The 27,897-nt window shown below is 39.2% G+C and overlaps 2 protein-coding genes across 4 annotated transcripts in view; one reads left to right on the top strand and one right to left on the bottom strand.

Annotated features, from left to right (window-relative positions):
* The window catches only part of PLEKHA3 (pleckstrin homology domain containing A3), a 26,769-nt gene extending 12,517 nt beyond the window's left edge, over positions 1–14,252 (bottom strand). Inside the window, exons 1-4 of the mRNA XM_040475520.1 lie at positions 13,796–14,252; positions 9,656–9,772; positions 3,194–3,349; positions 912–1,048 (exon numbers count right to left, since the gene is read on the bottom strand). Of these exons, the coding sequence (XP_040331454.1) occupies positions 912–1,048; positions 3,194–3,349; positions 9,656–9,772; positions 13,796–13,835 (450 nt within the window). The 5' untranslated portion in view covers positions 13,836–14,252. The remainder of the gene's footprint in view (positions 1–911; positions 1,049–3,193; positions 3,350–9,655; positions 9,773–13,795) is intronic.
* A 64-nt stretch (positions 14,253–14,316) lies between these two features.
* On the top strand, positions 14,317–26,694 carry FKBP7 (FKBP prolyl isomerase 7). Of its 3 annotated transcripts, XM_040475522.1 has the most exons (5): positions 14,317–15,109; positions 15,792–16,334; positions 17,631–17,782; positions 22,551–22,684; positions 26,354–26,694. In XM_040475522.1, the coding sequence occupies exons 2-5, from the start codon at positions 16,126–16,128 to the stop codon at positions 26,513–26,515; spliced, it is 657 nt and encodes a 218-aa protein (XP_040331456.1). In that variant the 5' UTR covers positions 14,317–15,109; positions 15,792–16,125; the 3' UTR covers positions 26,516–26,694. The 3 variants fall into 3 exon arrangements, with proteins under 3 accessions (XP_040331456.1, XP_040331457.1, XP_040331455.1); XM_040475523.1 differs by lacking the exon at positions 14,317–15,109 and having other exon boundaries at positions 15,169–16,334; positions 22,554–22,684; XM_040475521.1 differs by lacking the exon at positions 14,317–15,109 and having other exon boundaries at positions 15,247–16,334.
* The last annotated feature ends 1,203 nt before the right edge of the window (positions 26,695–27,897 follow it).

The raw sequence follows: 27,897 nt of genomic DNA, 5'->3' as shown, positions 1-27,897 counted from the left end.
AAAAAAAAAAAATTAAAAAAAAAAAAAAAAGAAAGTCTCTTTCCACCCTGGTTACCCCACTGCCTCCTGCCTCTGTATGACCTTGGCCTTGCACATAAGGGGGCAAATCCAACACACCAAGAATGGCAGAGTGGAAGGCTGGAGCAAGACCAGGTCCTTGATATTGTCACTGAGCCGCTGGAGCAAATGTGAGGGCACCCACCTCCAGAGAGCTTGTGGTGAAACAGTGAGTGCCCTGAGGGTCTAATGTACCTACAACTAAATATGACCTCACATAAGATTGTTCCCCACCAGGAGCAGGCCACAGAAGTAGGAAAATTTCTTGTCCCGTTTCTCCTAAGTTAGGTAAAAGGTGACTGGGAACCATGCTGACTTTTCACCCAGAGAACAGTAGGGCCCGCTGGTCCTCCTTTATCAGAAAGTGTGAACCTATTTCATAGCCAGGTCCCACAAATTCGAAATTTGACTACTGCATTACTGTTCTGAGAAGGACTTTTTTAAAAAGTTATTTGACAAAGCTAAGTTATCAACTCTGAGTCATAGAAACTGGGACCTCGTCACAAAAAGAAAGAGAAGAGCAGCTGTCCAATGATTCATTCAGCTAGCCCAGAGAACAAAGCCTGGAATGCTTCTTCCCCACCCCAACCTCCAAATTATCAGACTGGCTGATTCCCTTGATTAAATAAGCCTTGATTCCCTGGGGCAGTGTGCTGCTTCCTGCTTTACTCTGGTTGCACAGATACAATCTAGAAGATCCTAGAGATTTCCAGAGTCTGGAGTAGGGATTGCCCAGAAGAGCTAAAGATAGCTCATTTTGAAAATGCTTCTCTGCCACCTTATGAGAAGAACCTCACCCACCAGTGTATTACAAAGCATAATCAGACATGAAGGGATCATCTTTGTATATATACCTCTACACTGGGAGATGAATGATTCTCATCATGGTGAACAAATTCTTGGATAGTATGAACTTGCTGCATTAGGAGGTCACAGTAGAGACGAAGTTCAGACATTTTGGTTTTCAGAGATTCACTGGTTTCACTTATCTCTGAAAGGAATATATATAAACATTCAGTCAGATTGTTTTCATATTCTTTCAGCAATAAAACAAAATGGAATCATTTAAAAGTAATGCAATAGATAATAAATACCTATATGAATAGATATAAATACCTATAGCTTAAGAGGTGTGGGCCCTTGGAAACAGATACAAGGATATTGACAAAATACCCTCTCTTCAAATAATTGGGGAAAAAATAGAAGTCATATGTCTGACATGAAGCTTAGGTAGATTAATTTCCAGATGCAAGATGATGACCACTGGATGTTTTATACAGGACATTTCCATTCCATTGCTCATTCTTCATTTGAAAAGTGCTTTATATTTCTTCTTTTGTAAATTGTCTTTTCTGTCCTTTACATATTTTTCCAATTTTGATGTTCAGTTTTTCTCTTAATAATATACAAATTAATCTATAAAAGTTCTTACACACTAAAGATAGCAATCTTTCCTCTGTCCTATATACTGCAAGTATGTTTCCAGTTCTATCTGCTCTTTCAGCTTTCTTTATTGTACCTTTTAACGCAGAGAAGTTTTTAATTTTTATGTCATTAAAACTACTGTATTAAACATCTGCTTTCTTCTGTTCCTTTCATAACTTCATTTTCACATTATATTGTTTTCATAATTGTCTTATTAAGAGCTTACTTTCTTTTATTTAATACGTCCAGACACACTAAACATCCAGCCATACAATTCATTCTAAACTAGAAATATAAACAGCAGAAGTAAGGAAAAATACACGTAGCAGATCCTGGCGTTTTTCCATATTCCCTGAGCCACTAGTCAGTGGCTAGTGATACTAGCCACAAAGCAACTCTGGCCACAGTGGACCAAACAAGCTCTATCTGCTTATTTGACCTAGCCTAAATTAGGTTCTACTCAAATTTAAGTCCATTCCCTCTTTTCTTTCAATTGTAGTGCAAAATATGTAATGAAATTTACTGTTTTAGCCATTTTTAAGTGTATAGTTCAGTGACATTAAGTATATTCACATTGTCCTACAATCACCACACCATCATCCATCTCCAGAACTCTGTCATCTTCCCCACACCCTAGCCCCTTCAACCATTACTCTACTTTCTGTCTCTGTGACTCTGACTACTCTAGGTATGCTAGTAAGTACAATCATACAGTATTTGTCCTTTTGTGACTGGCTTATTTCACTTACTTATCTTTTAAGATTCACCCACATTGTAGCATGTGTCTCAATTCCCTTCCTTTTAAAGCCTGAATAATATTCCATTGTATGTATAATACTACATTTTGTTCACCTATTTCTTTGTCTATGTCCATTTGGGTTGTTTTTATCTTTTGGCTATTATGAATTTCCATTCCTTCTTATCCTACCTGTAGCCATACTCTATGCATGATGTTCTTTCATATGTTTTTCAAGGATTATAAACTCAATTCTGGACCTTCATTTTCAATACCCATAATTCAGTCATTGTCACTAATCTAAATAACTTCTATCATTTTTAATTATAAAAAGTAATATACACTCAATGAAAACTTTCAGAAAATCAAAAAATATATATAGAAAAGAAAAATCAAAACAACCGCAAACTCACTGGCAAGACATAAATTATTTTATTATTTTTGCACTGTATCTGCATACGGTTGAATTAATACCATAAATTATTTACTTTGCTTTTGATTTCTGTTTAATCCTTTGGAGTTGGCAATATATGAACATGGTAAAATCAAAGGTACCAAAGGGTATATACAGTAAAAAGTGAGTCTCCTTCTCACAAATTACCTTTCCAAAGGTAACAACTTGACTGATTTCATAGATCTTTCCTGAGCTGGCCAATGAATGGATATGTAATTTTGAATCCTGCTTTTCTACAATTATCATTTAACACTGGGCATTTTCTCACATTATTAAAATTCCTTGCAAACATTTTACTGGCTACATAGCAGCTTATTCCAGCCTAGAGGTAACTGAACCATTCCCCTAAATTTAAATTTTTGCATTGTTTACAAGTTTTTTTACTATGATGAATGTCATGCACGTAAATCTTCATCTACATTTCTGATATTTCTTGAGGCTAGATTCCTAAAAGTAGACAAGACAATTAACATTTATGTTTAAGAAAATATTCTCACCACCAAAGAAAAATTTATAGTTACCTTTTTCTTTTTTAGTCCTAGTATCAGTCAAACAAGCTTTGGAGCTCCCCAGAGCAACCAGCCACCTCTGTCTTTCAGCTGCATTCACTGCCTTCATGTAGAAATGCTGCTCTCCTGGAATGATTAATTCCATTCTTGTGTTGTCTGCTGAATGGACTATGATGATAAACACAGGAGAAATACAGTCATGAACTTAAGTAATTTGGGGAGAATCAAACAATCACTCTTACGCAGTATTAGATGTTACAGACACCTACAACAAGAAACTGAGATTCAAGATGCAGGCATGGACTTTCCCTAAAGGGCTATCTAGTAGCACCCTCAAAACCACCTTCTCACATCTACTCATGCTGGCAGAGGTGCTAAAGTGGTGATGGCAAGAGGAAGAGAAAACAGCAATGAAAACTAAAAACTCCCTCTCTTGGGGCTGCCTATACTACTTTAAATACACACGCACTGTCACACTTACCACACATTTTTTTACTGATTTCTTTGAAAACAGACTCTACGTCTTAGTATCCTCCAGGCCTAGGATAGTGCCTAGCATACAGAAGCAGCACAATAAATAAATGAATAAATGTACCTATGGCCATCTTCCATTAGAACAGCAGCCCTCAACTAAGGGGCACATCACAATCACCTAGAAAGTGTGAGTATTTTGGAGACCTTCTCCTCTTTCCCACCCCCCTCCTCCTCCTCCTCCTCCTCTCCTAAACCACCCCCCACCTTGATACTCTGACAAAAGAGAACTAACCAAGAATTATACTGAGCCAATCCTCAATCGTTGTTGTAAGCATAAATTTGTGTTACACTGTCCTTAATCAAGAAGTATTCACTCAGCTCAGAGAAGTGCTGGTAGAGGGGGAAGACACAAGGGGAGAAAGAAACGAGTCTTTGCTCTAACAGAGCTGACAATTTAACCAAGGAAACAAACTGACACAACAAAAATAATCAAAACACCTAAATGATGAACTCTTTGGTACAGTGACTTCATGTGTAATTAAGATGGGAGAAAGGTGAGAGGAGGTGGGAAATAAGGCTTCTTGAAGAAGGATTTGACAATAGTAGGATTTAGTTAAGAGAAAAACTGCATTAAAAAAGGCCTAGATGAGGAAATAAACATAATATGTACTGAGGGTATCAGGAGTAAATAAAGCCTTGTGTTATATTACATAGTAATAATATTCACAATTGGACAAGCTGAGTTGAGCCAAATTATCAGGGGCTCTGCAAGTCTGGCAGAAGCCCTAATTTATATGATTAATTACCAAAAATATTGACCAGATGTACTATGGCAAATAAGTGCCACAAAAGCTTTGCTAGCTTATTATTCTATTTAGAAAGGCCATTCTTAGAGGTAGATAGTGAAATATACAAACATGCAACAATCAATGATGGGTGCAAAGATTTCCAAGCCACGATAAAATTACTGAAATCCCAAGGCCCCAAGAGTAACTCTTTTTTTGCTGCTTGTTAATACTAGTGAAAGTATCAATAACTACCTTAAAAGAAAACAAAGCTCTAATTACCAATGATGCTGCTACAAATGAAAATAAGATGACTCCTTTTTAAACATACCAAGATTGATGTATTAACCAAGAGTGTCCCCTACAAAGTAGTCACCTAAGACAACAAACGTAAGAACAAGACTCCCCAAACATCAAGTTCTCAAGATAAAATGGACAAGAACTCTATATGCAAAACTGTAAAAAATTACTGAAATTAAAAACCTAATTAAATATACAAATACACCATGTTAGTAGATCAGAAGACTCAACACTGTCAAGAATACTATTCTTCCCAAATTGATGTATAGATTCAATATAATTCCAATCATAATTCCAGCAGACAGTTGTGGAAATTTACAAGCAGATTTTTTTTTTTAATTTTTTTTTTCAACGTTTATTTATTTTTGGGACAGAGAGAGACAGAGCATGAACGGGGGAGGGGCAGAGAGAGAGGGAGACACAGAATCAGAAACAGGCTCCAGGCTCCGAGCTATCAGCCCAGAGCCTGACGCGGGGCTCGAACTCACGGACCGCGAGATCGTGACCTGGCTGAATTCGGACGCTTAACCGACTGCGCCACCCAGGCGCCCCTACAAGCACATTCTAAAACGTGTTAAGAAAATGCAAAGAGCCAATAATGGTCAAGACAATCCTGAAAAAAAACAAAGTTAGAAGACTTAGACCATTAAATACTAAGAAGTATAAAGCTAAAGAAATTAAGACAGTGTGATAATGGCACAAGGATAGAGAAATAGTCCCATGAAACAAAAGACAGTCCAGAAAAGGACCCAATGTACATGGTCATTTGCTTTGTGACAAAGATGTTCCTACAGTGCAGTAGGTGAAAGGTTGATATTTTCAATAATTGATACTCAGTCAACTGAATATCCCTATGAGAAAAAAATGAATCTTAACCCCTGCTGATACCATATATAAAAATAAATTTTAAGTCAATCACAGACCTAATACAGACTTAAATATAAAAGGTAAAACAATAAGCCTTCAAGAAGAAAAAAGATTTCCTAAGCGGGACATAAAAAGTTCTAATTAAAAATATTGAAAAACTGGACTTTATTGAAATTAATAACTTCTGCTTATCAAAAGATACCTTTAACAGAAAGAAAATGCAACCTACAAAGTGGAAGGAGATACAATACAAAGACTCATTTGGACTACATAAATATACACATATATATATATAATACATATATATATATATATATATATACACACACACACACATATATTTGGAAAATATATATGTATCTCTAGTCTTTGGCCTAATTTCTAAATTGGGCTGTCATCTTTCATGTTGTGGGAAGTCCAAATATGTGTGTGTGTGCAAATGGAAAATACATATATACATGTATTTGGAATATATATATATAGTGTACATATATATACATATATATATATATATATGTATACACACACACACACATACACACACACACACACATTTGGACTTCCCACAAACAACATGAAAGATGACAGCCCAATTTAGAAATTAGGCCAAAGACTAGAAAGGACACTTCAAAAGAAGAGGACATTCAAATGGCTAATTAATACCTGAAAAACTATTCATCATTAGTTATTAAAGAAATACAAGTTAAAACCACCATCAGATACCAACATATACACTAAAAATATTCACAATTTTAAAACTGACAATGCAAGTTTTGGCAAGGATGCAAAGCAACTGGAACACTCATATTCTGCTAGTTCAAGAATAAACTGATACAACCACTTTGGTAAACAGTTTGGCATTACCTGTGACAAAGATTCTCTCCTTGATCAAACTTCAGTCAGGCTCCTCTGAGCCCTCTGCATGACTATGCCCGACCTTGGGCTTCCTTCTCTGTCCTTGTAGAGTCCAATCTTAGTAAGAACTCTGCTAAGTCAGAGTTAGCCAGAATCCTCCACCTTCAATATATGATTACCCTCAATATCCAAAAAAATTCCTCTAGCCCCAACATCCCCCAGGTAATATCTGGCCTGCCTTCAGCAAGAATCTGTTTACCCAGAATGCCCCCTAATCCCTCATGTTTCCTCTTAGTAATTTTCCATCCACCAATCCCCCCACTCTACTGCTTGGCTGCAAATTCCCACTTTTCTTTATCATATTTGGAGTTGAGCCCAATCTCTCTCCCCTACTACAAAGCCCAATGCAGTAGTCCCTATACCTATCATGAGAGACTTGAATAAAGTCAGCCTTATTAGAAAGTGTCAAGAATAATTTTCTCCTTAATTCTGTTAAAGCTAAAAGTATGAGTATCAATGCCTCAGCAATTCCATTCCACTTCCAGATATATACTGAATAGAAATGCATATGTATGTTCAGCAAAAGAGATATAATAAGAATATTTATGGCATCTTTACTTACTCATTATAATCCCAAATAGAAAAACAAAAACAAAAACAAAAACAAAATACACATCAATACTAGACTGAATAGGAAAGTTGTGGGATATTTATAACATCAGAAATACTACAGATCAGTAAGAATGACTGAACTACTATTACACAGAACAACATGGATGAATTTCACAATGTTGAGTGAAAGGAGCCAACACAAAAGAAAATACTGATTTATTCCATCTATAAAAATTCAAAAGTAGGCAATATTTATCTATGGTGATAAAAGTCAAATTAATGGTTACTTTTTAAAGGGATTAATGGCTGAGGAAACATGACAATATCCTTGTATCCGAAAGGCTGACAACATTCTAATTCTTAATCTGGTTGATAGTGACACAAGTGTGTGTACTTTGTAAACATTCTTCAAACTGAATATTTAAGATTTGCTCCCTTTTCTGTATTTTATTCTTGAATAGAATGATTACTTCAAACAAACAACAACAGTAAAAATGCTGCCACATCTTGAAACATTTTACAAGTGCCTTAGGATTCTGCTACTAACAGTCTTTTAAATATCCTCAAGGGTGGCAAATCTTTGAACTGTGTAGTTTGATTTCTGACTCTCACCAAATATCATTTGGAATCAAATCTGGGGAATAAAATGAGATAAAACCATCAATTTTTAAAAAAATAAAAACTCATACTTTGTGCTTTTCTTGTGTGATTTATAAACTGGTTTATAAGGCAATTCTAAAATAGGAGTTCTAAAGAGTTATGGGGGATGATGGTGCAATTAAAAATAAATATATAAAACTGAGTACCTGGAAAGCCAATACTTAATTGGTATACATTTCAGTACTTTTGTCTAAAATAAACAACAAAACTATGCCCCACATATTTCAGGGACGATGCAATAACAATACATTAGGCTGAAGTGTTTCTGTATCTTAGATAGCCATGACTTCCTTCCATTAGAACAGTACTAATTCTCAGCTAAAGGGGGCATGTTACAATCACATGGCAGCTATGTGCATTTTGGAGAAAGCTCCCTGCATGACACTTATCTACCCCAAGTTATAAATCACTGCTGTGGAAAGAACCCTAAACGAATGTGAAGAATTAGATGTGCAGCAAAGAAAAATTCTATTTTGTCTCCATAGCTAAATCGTACTAAGAACTACCACAAAACTACACCAAACTAGCAATCCGGCCCTGGAAAATATAAGATAATGCACTAGCTGCTGCTTTGCTTTAATCTAAATAAGAAAATACACAGAGCATTAAGATTACTCTCAAGTGTTTGACAGCTGTGACCAAGCACTCACCATGTCAAAGGAAGTACCCATCATGAAGGACAAGTATTCAAGATATAGAGGAGAAATGAAAAAGGCCTGTAGGTGCTTGATATTGGCTCCTCTAGTGCTTTAGTTTTTCCTTCAATTCTCTGAAGAACTTAGTACTTTTCATTATCATTTTGTCTGATCTCCCCTGCCTGCCTCCACCCCACACAACCCAACCACATACACAAATGAATCAATGGTCCATGAAACCTTCTTTCATGAAAATTACAGCATGACCTATTGCTTTAGTTCTTCTCTTTTGAAAGAAAAGGAAAACATCTCTATCACCCAGAAGAGCTGACCTCCGATTCAGAACCAGAGTTTTATGCCTTTGACTTCATGTTTTAGCAAAACTGACTCATTTAGCAAAACCCTGCAGAGCCTGCCTGATCATCTTTTGTTGGAGAAGAAGAAGCTGGAGGCACTGTAAGAATGTTCTGAAGGAAAGGGACAGAGCAGCAAGGAAATGAAAGCAAGGAACAGAAAGCTGCTGGGACTGCTCGTCTCTCCAGAAGGACATCATATGGGCACCAGGCCAGGGATAAGACTGTTTTGTCTGGCGCTAGATGTACTCATGACCCAGTATGGAATACACTGCAGGTGCATGACCTGTCCAGATGCCAAATACTATGTTGTATGTGCTCGCTGTTATCAGACAAACTGCAAAAAATAAAAGAGGCTCGAGCCAGGGGACCGGTGCTTCGGCTCCTGGAGAGTCTTAGCCCCTTGCTTCCAATTCTCATCACCGCACCTTTAGGCCCCATCTCTCTACAATCTTCAACTTTTTTTTTTTTCTCAAATAAGTTCCATGCCCAACGTGGGGCTTGAACTCATGATCCTGAGATCAAGAGTCTCATGTTCTACTGACTGAGTCAGCTAGGCCCCACACCTCATCACCTTTAAAGCTCAGCTTCCTATCTTTACAATACCTTATTTTATAATGAGTATAAAAGAGAACACTTGTGGACTCCATAAGGACGCTGAAGTAGCAACCACAAAAATTGTTTTTCAGGTCCAAATTAGAAAACTAACCCTAAGATTTTGAGTTTCAATAGAAGGAGGGGAAAAAAAAAAAAAACAAAAAAAAACCAACTGTGCTTAACAATGTTAAGTGCCACTCTTAATTGCTAAGGAAATAAACAGCATTAGAAGATCCCTACCTGACTAGAAATGCTTTTTTTCCTCTTTTTGCATTGTAGTGAAGAATGCTTTCCTTACCTAACTTCAAATTTCTCTAATTCCATGCACTCACTTACCTTTAATTTCACAAACTGCCATCTTTATACTTCCCTTGCTCCCTTTGCAAACATCATCTTGTGAATCATAGTAGGACAGGATTCCATTATCTAAAACAAACCAACGTGGCTGCCAACCTGCAAAGATTATAAATAACAGATTAGTAAGAAATTACTTTATCACAGAGAAAAGTATGATTTCAAAATTTGCCATCCATGTTTTCTTGGCTCTAAGGTGACATTCTGACAATGAAATTTCTAATGGCCAAGCCTTGCCGAAATTGTTCTTGCATCAATCCCACTTTGTTGGGAAAGATTTCTGGAGAAATCTATAGTTCAGCATAAATATAGGGGGTAATACCTTTAATCTGGTTCACAACCTTCTCATTAACAACCCATGAGACTCATGCTCAATAATAACCTATACTGGATGCAACATGACTGCCCTTTTCCTGAAGGGAACAGAGTTGGGTTTTGATGTAATGTTAAAAGACATGGATTCTAGCCCCCGCTTTATTCTAACTCTTTAGTTAGATAAGCTGAAACCAATCTTTTCACTTTAATAAATATAAAAAATTCCCAGTCTCAAAAATGAGTGGATTGAAAAAGGTGACCTCTCAGGTGCCACTCAGCCCTCTAATTCTGCAGTGCAACTTTCGCATCTCTTACAAGTTGCCTCGGCAAATTCCCTTGCACAAGTGGGTGCTGAATGAAGTACAGTCTCTTCCACAGAAGATGCATACTATAGTGAGAGCCTGCATTGCCCCTAATACCTCTCTCCTTGTACTGCTGTTGCCCAACTCAGGCCGAAATGCTAGAAACTGCAATCATTCGTTTCATTTGTGTTTATTCAGTGACTAGATTACACAACTATCATAGACTTGGCTCTCAGGCAAAGATGAGGATGAGGTTGATGGCTTTCCTCAGAGTTCAACTGCCACCCTTGCAAGCCAAACTCAGTGTTCCCTAAAATCTTATCCAGCATGCTACTGATTTACAACAGTTCACTGATTAATAACACAGTGACCATGACCAGGGTGCCTCACTGAAGGCAGTGTGACTGTCCTTGTTCTTTCTGTAACTATTAAATCATAATTCAGTCTGGTCACATTAGATGTAGCCCACTATCTGCTTAATCAATTTGATTTTTCAAGGGCCAAATAGTGCCAGAACAGTGGCAGATGGGAGAATCATTCTTACACGCTGATAAGACCCAGGACTTATCTCCTCAAAGGCTTTTCCTGTAATACTTTTGAAATGACAGCACGGAGTCATCATAAAAAGGTTAAATTTCACAACAGGGAATGTCATAATACAGTTCAGAAAGACGGATACCCAAAATAATTAAAACAAGTTTTAAATACTTGGAAAATTCTTATGATGAAACACTATAGCCCCTAATGAGGCCTAGCAAATTAAAAGGTAAGCTCTTTTGGTACATGAACTTTATCTTGTTTGTCATTGCATTCCCAGCACCTAGAATGGTGCCTGGCACATAACAGGTGCTAAAACAAAATGTATTTCTCAAGTGATTAAATACCAGAAAAGTGAGATATTACATGTTATCCATGACAGTAAAGATATGCAATATATCCACGAGAGTATTTTGTATATCAGCATGCATAGAAATGATGAAAACATTATCTTTCCAAACACTAATTCACCTTGGCAAACAAATTACAAGCAGGGTGGTAAAAGTACACTCCACGCCACCCGAGGTCCTATGTGCCTATAAGACAAATTGGGATTCTGTAAGCCTGTATTATTGTGATTCAGTATCTCTTTAAAACAAATAATGAGTAAAATGACTTATTTCGAATTTGTAGCAACTTAGGGGTGCCTGGGTGGCTCAGTCTGTCTGTTAAGCCTCCAACTTTGGCTCAGGTCATAATCTCTCAGTATGTGAGTTCCAGCTCCGTGTCAGGCTCTGGGCTGACAGTTTGGAGCCTGGAGCCTGCTTCGGATTCTGTGTCCCCTTCTCTCTCTGCCCCTACCCCACTTGCACTCTCTCTCTCTCTCTCTCTCTCTCTCAAAAATAAATAAGCATTAAAAAAATTTTTTTAAACAATTTGTAGCAACTTGAAAGGTGACCATGATTAAATAGATTAAAATAATTAAGAAAGTTATCTCTACACACATTTTTGAAGAAATATTTAATTAAAACAATCTCTAACTGATTCACACATTTATATAACAGAGGGCTATATCTGTGAAAAAGAGTCATAGGCATTCTTTAAAAAAAAAACAAAACACTTTCTTTTTATCTCAAACTACCAAATGTTACTGAAATCCTTGTTCTCTACAAAGGATTCTCAAAGAACACTGTCATGAAACTGAAAGGTTCCTTCAAGATCATCCAGTACAAACAGCTGCTCATTCTTCTGACCGAAGATGAACGAAAATTAATAATCAGGATGCCACTGAGTCAAATTTAAATTTGAATTCTTCCAAACAAAAGATTTCATTGCAGCAAGCTCCTACAACACATACTAGCAGTTTACTTAAACGCTCTGCAAAGACTAAAAGCGTTAAGCGCACAAGTGGCTACAGTGCTCAGTGCCAGAGGAGATAAGAAAGATGGCCACCAAGACCACAGTATGCTCCAGGAATAAATTATGACTCATCTCAGTAATCACCAATTGCTCTATTGCAGGCATAAGTGGTTCCTCCCAAGACACTGTGGACACTATGCTTATGAATGTGTGCCATGAGATGATCATTTGCATATCAAAGCATAGAAACTACTGTCTTTAAAGTTAATACCATATCTCAACTAAACAGCACAACTGCTCTCACAACTGCCCAAACGAAATGCTTAAGAAAAAACATTTACCTCGTTTTTAAATGTTTCCTGCTAAAATATATCCTTTATAGAAACAAACTGTTTGACATTTTAATGTGAGCAAAATAAAGCACGCATGCATACAAGTGTTAAAGCATTTGCTGCTATAAATTGGGCTTTAGCATTCCAATTAATCAAAAAAAAAAAAAAAAAGGAGGGAAGGAAGGAAGGGGCAACTGTAGCTCAATGCTTATGCCTTAAAGAGTTTATGTGCAGATTTTGCACAAGGTCAGGTGGACACAAGTTGAGTGTACTATGCAGTTACAAAGGGGTTCAGTACTTTGAGCAGAGTAAATAAATGGGTAGCAAATCAAGATTTTCCTATTACACTGGAACAAGAAATTATTGTTATTTAATCTTATTTTAAACTCATTTCCTTTCGTCTAATGTGGTGAAATCATAGAATTCTGAAGTTGGAAGACCCCTTCAGGATAAACTAACTGCTCATCCTGGCCTTCCCAGACTGAGATCTTGAGAGAGTAAGTGACTTGTCTTTACTGTTGGATGATGGCAGAGATGGGACTGCAACTCAGAATTAAGTCTCTTTTAATAAGCCAGGCTGTTGGTGTCGTGGAAAAAGACCCTTCCCTGCTGGCCTCTCATTTCTACAGAAACACAAAGCTCTTCAGAGTCTTTCCTTTCAACCCACTTCATGGGTGATGCTGACCTGCCTTTTCCACTTCTGTGTGTTGCACTGTCTTCCACTATTTCTCACACACTTACCTGAATTCCAAAATATAAAGATATCTCATTGCCAACCACCTTTTAAGAGAATGGTATCTGGGGACGATTTCCCAGAAAACCATGCTTTCTATGCTGAACAACTTCAACAAGAGAACTTTTAAAGTAAACCGTGTTGCTAAGGAAATTAAAAAGAAATACAAAAAAGATTTCTTAAAATTAAATCTTGACCTTACAAGGTCCATTCTATTCCTATACCGACAACTCAGTTATTAGCAAAATGCCGAATTAAGTGTGAATAAGGATGGAGACAGCACCACGGGCAGAGTAACTGGGAATTGTCCCGGAAGCTACAGGAGGAAACAAGTATTATTACAGGGGCCAAGAAGTGGTCAAGCGCACTTCCCACCCTCAGGAAGGTGCGCAGTCTCGAACCGTCCCCTACAGACGCCAGATCTAACACGGGACTCAGCTAGGGATTAGCCTCGGAAGCAGAAGGGGCCGGTTCCGTGCGAGGGTCACCGCAGGCCAGGCAGAGGGAGGGGCCCCTGAACGGTCTTTTCCGCAGCCTTCCCACCTAAACCCGCCCAAGCACCCGGCCTCTCCCGGCCGCCCTCGGAGCACGCGAGCCCTCTGACCTGTGAGATAGTTGGTCCACTTGTACAGAACCCCCTCCATGCTTCAGAGCCCGGCGCCGCGCATCCTCCTGGCCCGGCGCCGGCCGCTGTGCTGGGGTAGGCGCGGAGCTTGGGCAGCCCCTCCCGGCCCGCCCGGGCCCTCCCCGGGCAACCCCGCCGGCACCGAGCCGCCCTCAGCCTGCGCGCGCCGCCGGGACGTGGCGGCCCTTAGAGGCCGGGACGGCGGCCGCCGCGTGGAGCTCGAGGGCCGCGAGGCGCGGGCTCAGACATCCCCGGGCGAGCCGCGGCGGCGGCAAGATCACGACCGCAACCGGCCTCCCGCTCGCGCTTCCACCACACGGCTGTTCCCTCCCGCGCCCCGGCGCTCCCTCCTCCTCGCCCGCCTTCCTTCCCCCCGGGCTCCCCGTTTGTTTTCATTGACCCCGACGTCGCTTTCACTTCCTGGATGAAAGGGGCCGGCTCGTCCCAAGAAACCCCTCCCCGGCGGCGGGGCTGGAAGAGCGGGCGCGGCCTGCAGCCCAGCCGCGGTGCCGGAGGCTGCGTGAGGGGGCCGGCGGGCGCGGCGCACCCTTGGCCTTCCAGCCCGGGCACCTGACTCCGCCTCATTCTTCCTCTGGCCTTCGGCCGGCGGTCCCGGGGCTCCCCACATCCTCTCCCCCCCCACCCCAATCCCCGGAGAGGCTCGGACCGACCGTGCCCCGGGGCTAAAGCCTCCTCTAAGCCCGGCAGGCGGACTCCGCGGCGCGCGCAGCCCCCGGCCGACCCGAGGACTCGCTGCAGGAGCACAAGTCCCTACGTCTCGTAGGCCTCTCGGGTTTTCCTCAGGTCCTTCCGGTGGTGGTGTTTCAGGAGAATAAAAGATTACCCGTTTATGTTTCCCTCGTACCCTCACATTCAGGGGGCCCAAGAAACTATCTCCTAGTTAGGCAGTGTGGCGCTGAAAATCCTCCGGCAAGGAACCGCGAGGGGCCCCAAGGGGAACTGTCACCACGCTGACAATTAACCTTAGCCACTACTTCATTTAGAATATAAAACATGGAACCGAACTTTGGAATTTATTTTATTCTAGAAATAAGGGCTTTCCCCTAGCTTTTATGATTTTAAAAAAATCCTGTTTGGAAATGATCATCTTACCTAATGACAATAATCAGGTTTACTAAATGCTGGATCTTTAAGCAAAGCAAGCTCAGTGCTGCATTTTTGCTTAGCATCACCAAATAGAATAACACCTCTCTTTCCCGAACCGAATCCAGGCCTGTGCTGAAGCTTTTCTGATTTGGGTAAAAAGTCTTTGGGTATTCCCTTGGAAATAAGGTGAGGTGTTGGATGGATGGATGGATGGATAATAAATCGAATATAGTTACATGTTAACTATAGACTCCAAGTGGTGGTTGGAAGGCCGCGGCGATGAGGTAATAAAATTCAGTATTTCTGTATGTTTGAAAGTTTTCATCCTAAAATGTTTGGGGGTGGGATGAAGGGTGGTTTTGTGTCAGACTTGGTCAAATCCCTGCTGCGTATTAGGTTTTTTGGGGAAAAGCCGAATACTCAAATTACTTCATTTTCTCATCTGTGTACCGTGGATGGTAAGAAAAGGGTCACCATCAAGAGTTTTCCTCAACTCCCCCGAGCCCTCACATGAACGGCGGCCCCCGAGCGGTGGGGGAAAGAAGCGCCAACTAGCAGCCCCGCCCAAACCGCGGGAGTTGACTCCTGGGAAACTCATCTAAAGGAGCGAGGAGCAGCGGCACCTTTCTTGACTCGCGACCAGGTGGCGGTCAGATTGTATGAGGCTTAGCCTGGAACCTCTTAAGGCATGACTCCACCCCGAGAAGGTGCTTTCAAGGACACCGCAGAAGCAGACTGCCTCGCCAGATGCCCGCTGTTCCCTAGGGATCTGAGGAGAAACCTTTTACTCCCAAAAATGACATCCGTATTCTGTAGCTACAACATCCCACTCCTAGGCTGTTTATTTCTTTTGCCGGTTTCATTTTAGGAAATGCGAGCATTACTACAGAACTCTGAGGAAACCGGCTGTAAAATGTGCGTATTTAACGAGAAGCGGTGCAAGTGCTCAGTACTGCTTCAACGACTGATGACAGCCATCTAAAGCGCCGGGTACCAGAGGGACAGGACCTCGCCGGACGGAAGAAAATTCTGAGGCTAAGCGCGCAACCCGGGGGGGGCGGAGCCATCGGCCGCCCCGCCCCCGGCCCTTTGTGACGTAGAACAATGCCTGCCACGAGTCGGAACTGGGCTGCCTTTGCCTCTGGAAGCGAGTGACACGCGTGAAGGAACGCAGTTGTCATCTGGGGCCAATTTCAGGAATCATGCAGTTTTTATTCAGGTTAATCGTTTTCTTTTATGTATGGGGCATTTGGGGAGCTCAGGGACAAAAGGAAGAGGAGAGCACAGAGGAAGTGAAAATAGAAGTTGTGCATCGTCCAGAAAACTGTTCCAAGACAAGCAAGAAGGGAGACCTGCTAAATGCCCATTACGACGGCTACTTGGCTAAAGACGGTTCGAAATTCTACTGCAGGTAGGAAATGCTGTGAACTACTCCCGCATCCAGTTGATACATGAAAACTAGCCTCCCTCTCTACCAACCAGAAGCCTAAATGGTTGGTTGATTGGTTTGTTCTTGTAACAGTAAGGTTTGAGCCTTGTATTCCTGGGGCCGGGGGGGGGGGGGGGGGGGGGGGGGATTCCTACTGATATGCCTTAGTTCCCTATTGAACTATTACTTTTTAAATTGATGATGTTGGCCCAAGAGATTATCGGAAATACACTACCTCCAGACACCGACCCCCGCCCCCACCCCTGGGATCTGTAGAAGTCAGTTATGGAGCTGTCTGTAAGGATGTTCACTTTTTTTTTTTTTTCTCCGTATGTTGGAGTCTCCTTACAGAGTATTAGGTAGGGTAGTTTAAGTGATTTTAACTGGCCTTCAGAGGCACACACTTACAGGCTGAGGGCCACTTTGCAACTGTATTAAAAAACCACAACAATAACCTTCCCTGGTGTCTTCTGGGCCCTGTGTTCTCCCACCTCCTCCCTCATCTCACCACTGCCTACTCTGATTTAATTGATCATTTATTACTCAGAAGGAGAATGGCTTTTCTTCATCTGTGCTATTATCCTATGAAGATAGGGTTGGAGAAAGTTCTTAGTACTTAGAAGAAAATAGATTGGGGCGCCTGGGTGGCTCAATTGGTTAAGCATCCAACTTGGGCTCAGGTCATGATCTGGCGGTTCCTGAGTTCAAGCCCCGTGTCAGGCTCTGTGCTGATAGCTCAGAACCTGGAGCCTGCTTCAGATTCTGTGTCTCCGTCTCTCTGGCCTTCCTCTGCTCACACTCTGTATATCTCGCTCTCAAAAATAAAATAAATATTAGAAGAAAATAGATAAATTTAATAAGTAAAGATACAAATTTTAATTTTTGTTCAAATGACTTTTTGAGGCTAAACCTGTACCGTCATTTTTAGAACAAACATAGAAAGTTTAAATGAGTTATTTGGACAAGCCATGCAGCTAGTTAGTGGCCAGAGACCCATTAAAAAAGTAACTGTTGAATCATTTCTGCAAAGATGGCAATAAAAAAGATGAGATGGTTCCTAATGACTAGCTTTGGGCAAATCATACTTCTTTCTGGCTATTATGAAAGAAGTTTGAGCCAAACACTCCACCAGGGGGTTCAGAATGAGTGTTAATATGGGAAAAGAGTCAGAGAGGACTCCTATTTTAAATTATAACTAAATGTCCAGATGTATTTTAAAGTTTGATTTCACTGATCTTAGAATCAGTTTACCTAAGTGTTGTTTTTTTTTTACTATAGCCGCACACAAAATGAAGGCCACCCCAAATGGTTTGTTCTTGGTGTTGGGCAAGTCATAAAAGGCCTAGACATTGCGATGATGGATATGTGCCCTGGAGAGAAGCGAAAAGTGATTATACCCCCTTCATTTGCATATGGAAAGGAAGGTTATGGTAAAGTATTTTAATATTTATATCTTTAAGTTATATTTAAAAATAAATCATAGCTAAAAAATAAATAAATCATAGCTTTGGGTATATATATCCAAAAGAATTGAAAGCAAGGTCTAGAAGAGATATTTGTATACTCATGTTCATAGCAGCACCATTCACAATAGCCAAAAAGTGGAAATAACCCATATCCATTGACAGATGAATGGATAAACAACATATATACACATGCAGTGGAATATTATTCAGCCTTAAAAAGGTAGGAAATTCTGATACATGCTACAACATGGATGAACCTTGAGTACATTATACTAAGCCAATCACAAAAACAAATATTGTATGATTGCACTTATATGAGGTACATGGAATAGTCAAATTCAAAGAAGGAGCTGAGAAGAGGGTGGAATAGGGAGTTGTTGTTTAATAGATGTAAAGTTTCAGCTTTGCAAGATGAAATAGTTCTGGAGATTGGTTGCACAGCAATGTGAATGTATTTAACTGTACTGAACCTAAAATGGTGACAGTGGTAACTATTTGTTACATGTATATCCCACAATTAAAAACTTTTGAATCACTAAAACAAACAAATAAAACATCACAGAGGAAATATTTACAGAACTGTTGGGTCCAATAAACTTTAGCTATATCTAGTCCAGACCAGCTTGGTCCCCACTTTTTACATAGAATGAAAATAAGACATTGTTGGGAGACAGATCTCTGGCGAGTTCTTTCCCTCACATAATGGCAGTACTCATAATGATCCTGTATATTCTATAGGCTCTGCCTTTGTCATTTTTATGTATTTTAGTATATGTTATTTTATTATCACATAAATGTCTATAGTATATGCCTTTGGTAAGCAGTACCAAAGTCAAATTTATAAAACTCAGGAAACTGAAACATATGATTTTAGAGTAAAAGGACAGTACTAGAACATAGAAAAAAAGAACATCTGAATATAACAACTGTCAGTCACTGGTACCCAAATTCAGGTGAAGCCTTGAAATGTAGAAGAAATGAACTGCTTGCTTCAATATCTTATTTGAAATCTCACAATTAGACCTGAGAACCTGGGAAGAGCTGGTAAATGGGGAAAATGTTTGCAACTATTATGAAGACTCTTACTAACGAATAATAAAAATGACCTAGCCCTAGAAATGGATAGGTTCATAAACAAGCAGCCCGCTAACAAAAAAATACAAATAACCTGTAAATCTATGACAATACTTAGTTTCATTAATAATTAAAGGGAAATTAAAACAAAGTGATTCACCATTTTCACTCATCAGATTATCAAAGGCATAAAAGTTGGCACAGGTATGGAAACACCAGCAGTCTCATGCCTTATTGCTGGGAATATAAATCATGTGACCTTGCTAGCAATTTCTATCAAAATTTAAAAGCACATATCCTCTGACCCAATAGCTCCATTTATAGAAATGTACACAAAGGTATATATAAAAAACCATTCATACAGACTTTTATTCGGTAGCAAAAGACTGGAAACTACCTGAGTATCCATTAATAAGGAATTATTTTAGTTAAATTATGGCATATCTATACAATGGATTATGATGCAGCCAGTAAAAAGAATGCAGTAGAGCCATATGTATTAGTATGTTAAAAATAAAATGGGAGGGGCGCCTGGGTGGCGCAGTCGGTTAAGCGTCCGACTTCAGCCAGGTCACGATCTCGCGGTCCGTGAGTTCGAGCCCCGCGTCAGGCTCTGGGCTGATGGCTCAGAGCCTGGAGCCTGTTTCCGATTCTGTGTCTCCCTCTCTCTCTGCCCCTCCCCCGTTCATGCTCTGTCTCTCTCTGTCCCAAAAATAAATAAAAAACGTTGAAAAAAAAATTAAAAAAAAAAATAAAATGGGATAGAATGTATTCATGCAACAAGTATTTCTTGAGCATCAACTGCCAGGGCCAGTTCTAGGCACTGAGCATAAGGCAACATACATAGAAGAAACAATTTCCTATCCTCAAAGAGCTTACGTGTGAGGGGGGCGTTTTCACATATGCATCATGTATCTACACAGATTATATGTGGAAGGATACACAGTCATCTGACGACATTAAGGGTTCCTGAGAAGGAAGCCTGAGGGTCAAGGGTGACGAGATTTCTTCTTACCCTGTAGTATGTTGTACTATTTAAATCTTTTACCATGCATATGTATCAATTTTTCGAAAATTGAAAATCTTTTAAATTACTAAAATTAAAGGTGGAGCTAAATAAAGAGGGACGGTTTTTAAAAGGGGAAAATGGTCAGCTTGGCAGAGGCAGTTTTTACTTTGCATTCTCAGTTAGGTCCTTGCTCCCTGTTGCCGTGTAAAGACTAGGAAGACAGAATCATTCCTTCCTCAGGCTATTTAGAACACTTGCTAACCCCACCTACTTAAAATACTTAGTATATAATGAAAGTCATTAAAGATTAGTTTTCTACGATGAGATATTGTCATTACTCCCAAATATTTCATTGAAATGGCACAACCTCTTTGAGGCTGTTTGGTTACCTCATTAATAGTAGTAATTCCCTCACCTCTTTCCAGTAAGAGCAGGGGATCACTGCACCAAAGTGGACTAGAAAGAGGTTAGTGGTGCAAGGCCGACCCAGACTTAAAACTCCTAGAGACAGTTCCATGTAACTCCAACTTCATTTTCGATGCTTTTGGCCAATCATTTGGTCCCATCAAAATAGCTCCCATGGAACCATAATTTATATATCCTGTTTTTAGTCATAGAGGAATCTGGGAGAGGGAGAGAAAAAAAAAAATTGGAGATAAATTAAACTGAATGCAATACTTGTCCAAAATTATTGTCATAGGTCAAGGCCAATTCGAGGCAAAATGATATAGGCAGAGTATGCCTTTCAGACTCTTTAATCTCATTTTAACCACATCCCTCATCAATAGGTGCTCATCCATCCTATTGAGCCCCCTTACCCCTCAGCAAATGACCACTTAGGTTTCCTTTTCTGAAACTAATTTATGCTTAACTATGAATGACTACCCTGGCTGCCTAAGCTATGAATAAACCAGACCCCTGCTGTAGAGATACACAAGTTTAACTTTGAAGAAGTTAGTTCATATTTAATTTGAGGTTTCTCCAGTACACATAAAAATGATAAATCTCATTAGTAACACCACCAACACTCTTGTTTTACACATAAGGAAACTGAGGCCCAACAAAAGTATGTTCTTTGGAGCATACTTAACTGCTGGTTACCTGCTTGATATGTAGGATTAGAGTACTTAAAAGATGTAGTGAAGATGTAAGTAACTGCTTAACAAACAACTTCTTGATCAAATAAGCTTTTTAAAATAAGTTATTACTCATTTTTAAGTTACTTGCATAAGTTACTTATGTTACTAACACCAGCTATAACTTTATTTTAGGTAGTACTTGAAGAAGGCTTCCCTCTGCACGGTATCCTTGCTTCATGTCACAGAGCACCCTTGCATGTCTTGAAATGCATGTGACTTTTTAGTACTTTAATTAACAGTACATGTGGTATGTATAGATTCTTTACATTAACTCCTGTGTCTTTGATTTGCTTCTCTAAATACAAGTCATTCTATAGCAAACTTACCTTTTTCATTTTCTTTCTGCTCTAATTTCTTTGTAAGAGAAAACCTAAGTGGCAATATTTTCTGCTTTTACAGCAGAACTATTCAGAAACTTCATATGTACGTGCAATATTTTTTCTTAAGTTGAATTTGTGTTTGAGGTTATCTTTAATTATTATGATTAGTTATTTTCCTGTCATAAGGAGATTGTAACTGGACAGAATAGGAATGGATTTTGTAAAACTGATCATGGAATTAATCTGTAGCTCTTTTACTCTAATGTCAGGTATGTGATATATTACGTGGGACTTCATTAGTCACGTGATGATGCAGAGGTAGATTTTTCTGTCTTGGCTTTGAAGATGACTGATTCACTTCTTTCGGCTATAACTTTCAAGTTCTTTTCTCTTTGGGTTATATAAATACTTTAGCAAGAATTCTTCACTGTTTCATTAAAGAAATCACTATTTCCTTCAAAGAACAAATAGCCATTTTAAAAATAAACCAGAGGGATCATTCATTCAACAAATATTTGAGTGCCTATAATGGATGAGACCCTGGTAGACTCTGGAATATCTTGGTGACACAAGCTAACTGCTGCCTCTTAGCAAGTCATTTCAGTAGGTTATTTTTATGAAACAGTCATCTGAAATAGCTCATAGGTTGTTAAAATCATCTGTGATATCAGTTAATAGGTTAACTTTATTAAAGAGAACTACTTAACTTAATACTTAAAATTCTTTATTATGATTAGAAATTGTTTCATAAAATTGTTACTGGATTATTCTGTCATTGCACTTATGTTTTGATGTCTGTAAAGGAGTGGAAAGATAAGTCTATGGAAAAATGTTTTATTTATGCTTTCAAATAACTATACAATATCATTTTTTAAAAGATTACTGATTTACACTTTGAAATTTTTCTGCCCATTTATTTCTTCTCTGCACCAGCTCCCTCCTGTATAATGATGGGGTAAATTAACAAAAATTACACAATCTATATTTTAATTTAACCAGGAAATAAGGGCCCATGAGGTCCTTAGAACTGATTTGGTTTAAAAACATGGAAAATACCTCCTTAAAAGTAAGCCAAGTAGGTAGTTTTTATAAATATGAAATAATATAATCATGATGTTATAATGGCTACTTGTGAATAAATATGTGAACTTTATCTTCATCAGTTAAACTGTTAAAAATTATACCTTTAGCAGAAGGCAAGATTCCACCTGATGCAACATTGATTTTTGAGATTGAACTTTATGCTGTGACCAAAGGACCACGAAGCATTGAAACATTTAAACAGATAGACATGGACAATGATAGGCAACTCTCTAAAACTGAGGTAATTCAAACTAAGTTCCACGTGTACAGTCTCGTTTTTTCAATCACAATTTAAAGACATCCATGTTACAGCTGTCATTTTGTAGCTCTACCAAGCATGGGCTGATTACATTGCTTTTAATAGAGCTGATTACTAAGGGGCCACTGGGTTGCTCAGTTGGTTAAGCATCCAACTTTTGATTTCAGCTCAGGTCACGATCTCATAGTTCGTGGGTTTGAGCACCACATGGGGCTCCGTGCTGACAGAGAGGAGCCTACTTGGGATTCTCTCTCTCCCTTTCTCTCTGTCCCTCCCCTGCTCTCTCTCTCTCAAAATAAATAAACTTTGAAACAAAATAGAGCTGGTTACTAAAAACTCTAAGCTCCAAGAAGAAAATGTGCTTTTTGAGTATAAAACTTGTAACTGAGTCATCCTGTTCAGCTGCCTTTCTCCCTGCCAGAGGGTCATTAAAATACCAAGCTAATTTCTACAGGGCATCCCCAGTTTCTAGACTACAGGAACAAATCTCATTCAAGCACCACCATAGGAATTTGGAACAGGGCAAATAATTTCTACCTCACAGGATTGTGGGGATTACATGAAATTCTGAAAAGGGCTAGCAAGCATCATCTTTATGACAACTTATGAGGTAGACACCTGTCATTATCTCTATTTAGAGAAGGGGGAAATGATGTCGAGGAACTGGCTAAGGTCACACCACTGTAAGTGACTTCAGATTGCAGCTCAGCAGTCTGGCTCTACTTCTGTGCTCTTAACCATGGCCTAACCTGCCTCTTTCAGGGAATTTCCAGCACAGATGTTTCAGGGCTAGTGTTTGTACTCTTGAAGACTGGTGCCTTACCTAGTCTCACTGACTATACCCTTTTGCCTTAAATTGAGTAACCCAATTGTCTGCCCTCTTGTTTGAAAACAGTTTAACAGGCATGGCTCTACCACCTAAGTGATAAAAGCTACCTGAGTCATTGATTTCAGGAGACAAGTAAGCCCCCTTTCTCGGGTTTTTTTTTTTTTTTTTCCTCTCCATCCCTAGTCCTTCCCCCACCCTGATGCTACTTCCTCCTCCAGGGTATTAGCAAGGACCTTTTCCTAAAGGTCCTTTGCTGCTCACCAGTGGAAGAGGAATATGTGAATGTGAACATACCCCATTCCTGAAGAAGGAGGACAATTAGAGGGCTGGAAAATTCATCCCAGTATGTGCTTTGCGTTGACTCCGTATGACTTGTAGAGTGAACAGCAGCAGATGAATTCACATGGGACCCAAGAGCTCAGCCTATGCACACAGACCATTCATTATCAACTGCACCCAAAAAGGCATGTTCTGCGGTATGAACACTCCCTCAGGAGACCTTATGAGATCTTTAGTTTTTTCGGGAAAATAAAAGTAGAGAAAGTCCAAAAACAGTGACCTGCTTAGCTACCATCTGCCCAGATGTCTCTCAGGTATCGCCTGCATTATCACTAGATGGTCAGAGTGATTTTCACATGCTTGAATAACAATAGCTATCTTTTATTGACATCTATAAATATTACTCTAATCCTTACATCAATCCTACCATAAAGGTACTGTTTCCCTCCTTCTACAGATGACAGAATTGAGGTTCAAAGACGTTATCTGTTCAAGACCACACAACCAGTATATGACAAAACCAGGATTTGAAATATGAACTAAAAGAAACTTCCTCCCTTCATCATCAGATTGTGTCAATTATTTCCTTAGTATAAGGTGGGAGAGAAGGGGAATACACTACATTAAGGTTATGTTCTTACCCACTGCCATTTTGTACCTCGCCACTACAGTGTACTAGAAAAGTACATTTTGAGGGTCAGTATATTTACTTAGAAACTGAGGAAGATTTGAGGTTCTTTAAAATTCTTTTCACCTTCATAGGATTGCTGAGGCTCAACTGGAATAAAAATGTATCTCCCTCAATAGGACTTAAGTCCCATTTGAGAACAGTTTATATATACTTCATTAAGATCCATTGATCATTCTAAAATAAAGTCTACTCATGATGGATTGAGTTGGGATCTGTACTGCTAAATACCTCTCAGAGTTTAACTTTAGCTTTCAAAAATAGTCTTTCCTCTAAAATGCCCAGCCTTGGGATGCCTGGGTGGCTCAGTGGGTTAAATGCCTGACTTCAGCTCAGGTCATGATCTCATGGTTCATGAGTTCAAGCCCCTCATCGGGCTCTGTGCTGACAGCTTAGAGCCTGTAGCCTGCTAAGGATTCTGTGTCTCCCTCTGTCTCTGCCCCTCCCTTGCTCATGCTCTGTCTCTGTCTCAAAAATAAACATTAAATTTTTTTTTAAAGTGCCCAGCCTTGCTGGACATTATCTCCAGATTATTACACACTGCTTTCTATAGTTACTATATAAATTAGCACTTGCCAGTGGAAATACAATTGAGTCACATATATAATTTATTTTTTCTGAGTTTATTTTGAAAGACAGCTTGGGGTGGGGGGAGGTGGGCAGGGAGACAGTGAGAGAGGAAGAGAGAGAATCCCAAGCAGGCTCCACACCGTTAGTGCACAACCCAACGTGAGGCTAGATCCCATGAACTGTGAGATCATGACCTGAACCGAGATTAAGAGTGGTATGCTTAACCGACTGAGCCACCTGTGTGCCACAAGTCATGTACATAATTTAAACACTTTTAGTAGCCACATCTTAAAAAACAAAAATAAACAGGTGAAATTAATTTTAATAGTATGTTTTGTCTAACTCAGTATATCTAAAATATTTCCACTTCAACATGAAATCAAAAATAATCAGTGAGATATTTTTTGTTGTCTTCAAAATTTGTTGTGTATTTTACCCTTATAGTAGTAGCATATCTCAATTTGATCTAGCCACATTTCAAGTGCTTAGTAGTCACATGTGGCTAGTAGAAATGTCATATTATACAGAGAAAGAATACTTAAGAATACCTTTTCTTCAGGGGCACCTGGGTGGCTCAGTCGGTTGAGTGTTCAACTGTTGATTTCGGCTCAGGTCATGATCTCATGGTTCATGAGATCGAACCCCATGTCACCTCCGTGCTGTCAGTGTGGAGCCTGCTTGGGATATTCTCTCTCCCTCTCTCTCTGCCCCTCCCCTGCTCATGTGCTCTCTCTCTCTCTCTCTCAAAATAAACATAGAAAAAAAAGAATATCTGTTCTTTATTTGACATTATTATATAGAGATTGTCATATGTATGGATTTGAAGGAGAGTTATAGAAACATAGAAAAATTAAGAAAATTAAATTTTATTTCAAAAATTATGGGTGAGTTTTATTGATAATAGAATATATTCATTAATTTTAGAGATTATAAAAATGCCAATTTGGATTTTATTCACTAATAGAAATCCTTAAGGATGATTTTCCTTTCATAATGTGGACAGTGTAGATTACTAGAAAACACTTAAGTTTCAACAAAATTCAATTCTGATGTTAATCTTTGGGTATGTACAACTAACATCTATAACCTCAGGGGAAGCTAATTTGAAGATGTTTCTTTTCAGAAAATTGCTTTAAAGGTTAAAAAATAAAACCTCAAATAGCTTTTAACAATTTTTTATCACTTATTATAAGTAGATTTCAGTCTCCTTACGTAAACATTTCCTTAAAGTTACTGGATATTTACTGTGGTACTTTTTTATTAAAGACATATTTTGGCCCTCTAGATAAATAATTACCTGAAAAGGGAATTTGAAAAAGATGAGAAGCCTCGTGACCAGTCATATCAGAATGCAGTTTTAGAAGATATTTTTAAGAAGAATGATCATGATGGTGATGGCTTCATTTCTTCCAAGGAATACAATGTATATCAACATGATGAACTATAGTGTATTTTATTTCTAAATTTTCTTAGCTACTTCCTGTACTTTATATATAAAAGAGTTACTTTTCTAGAACTTGTATTTTCTGTTTTCCCTCCATGAGAACATATTTTGATCCCCTCAATACATGTAATTTTGGCATAATAAATGTGTTATTTTGCAGATTTAACTTTCAGGAAAGATAATTCTGTTTCCGGTTGCTTTATCCTGTGAACATGAATAGTGGCACCATGAAATAGACCTCTTTGTTCCAGTAGGCAGTTCTCCCCCTTCAGGAGATAGGAGAACACCTATGTCAAAATTGATGAGGTTCTTCCCAGTTCTAACTTTAATAACATGTATACATATCCAATTTTTAAAATATTCAATAAGGACCCAGGAATTAACATTTCACTTGCTGATACATTTCATAGCATTACAAATGAAAGGATAATATAAAAATGACAGGACTAGGGCGCCTGGGTGGCTCAGTCGGTTAAGCGACCGGCTTCGGCTCAGGGCATGATCTCGCTGTTTGTGAGTTCGAGCCCTGTGTTGGGCTCTGTGCTGACAGCTCAGAGCCTGCTGCAGATCCTGTCTCCCTCTCTCTCTGCCCCCTCCCCTGCTCACACTCTCTCTCAAAAATAAATAAACATTAAAAAAAAATTTTTTTTAAATGACAGGACTGAACAAATCTTCCTTTGGTATGCATATAGGAAAATATTACTTGTACAATTCTGTCCCACAGAGAGCCTTAACACCGTCGCTGTACTGTTTGGTGCAAGCTCTGGCCTTGGGTCATTATTCCAGTGGGGAATGTTTAAAGGTATTTGATCAGACCAAAGACTGTGTCTCTTATAGCAGACATAATAAAGTCTATACTGCTCTGAGTCTGTACTTTTTCAGACATCATTATAAATGTGTTATTTCCTCTGGCCTCCTGTAGGCCTTTAGATCTATCATCCCTAATGTTTTGTCTTGATAGTCTTAAATTGATGCCATGGCATCTAGTTTCCAGTTCCCTTTCTCTATGTGTCTCTATCCTATGTCAATCACATCATTTTACAATGTTCTTGTTATTGATCATGAATGAGCATTACAAACTCATATGCCATCAAATTTTTGAAAATGTGTAGAATTTATTTTACACATAAGGATACGTGAGGATATCAAATGAGGATACAAATGGGAACATACACTGCCATGGCAATTCCGTGTCACAGTCAAATCATGACATCCAATTTGTTGAGAACAGGAGGTAAGAGATGCTGTAGAAGATCACACTGGTGCCAAAGAAAGGGCACATTATTTATCGGAACATGTAAGGTTTTGCCTACTGCATATGTAGGAAGGTATGGTCAGGAAGTAAATAGCTCTGCTCAAGACATGTGAGTTCAAAACAAAGCTTT

The sequence above is a fragment of the Herpailurus yagouaroundi genome, unplaced genomic scaffold (assembly GCF_014898765.1).
Source record: "Herpailurus yagouaroundi ecotype Mexico unplaced genomic scaffold, PumYag 140, whole genome shotgun sequence".
NCBI classification, from domain to species: Eukaryota; Metazoa; Chordata; class Mammalia; order Carnivora; family Felidae; genus Herpailurus; species Herpailurus yagouaroundi.
This window is presented reverse-complemented; position numbering and strand designations above follow the sequence as displayed.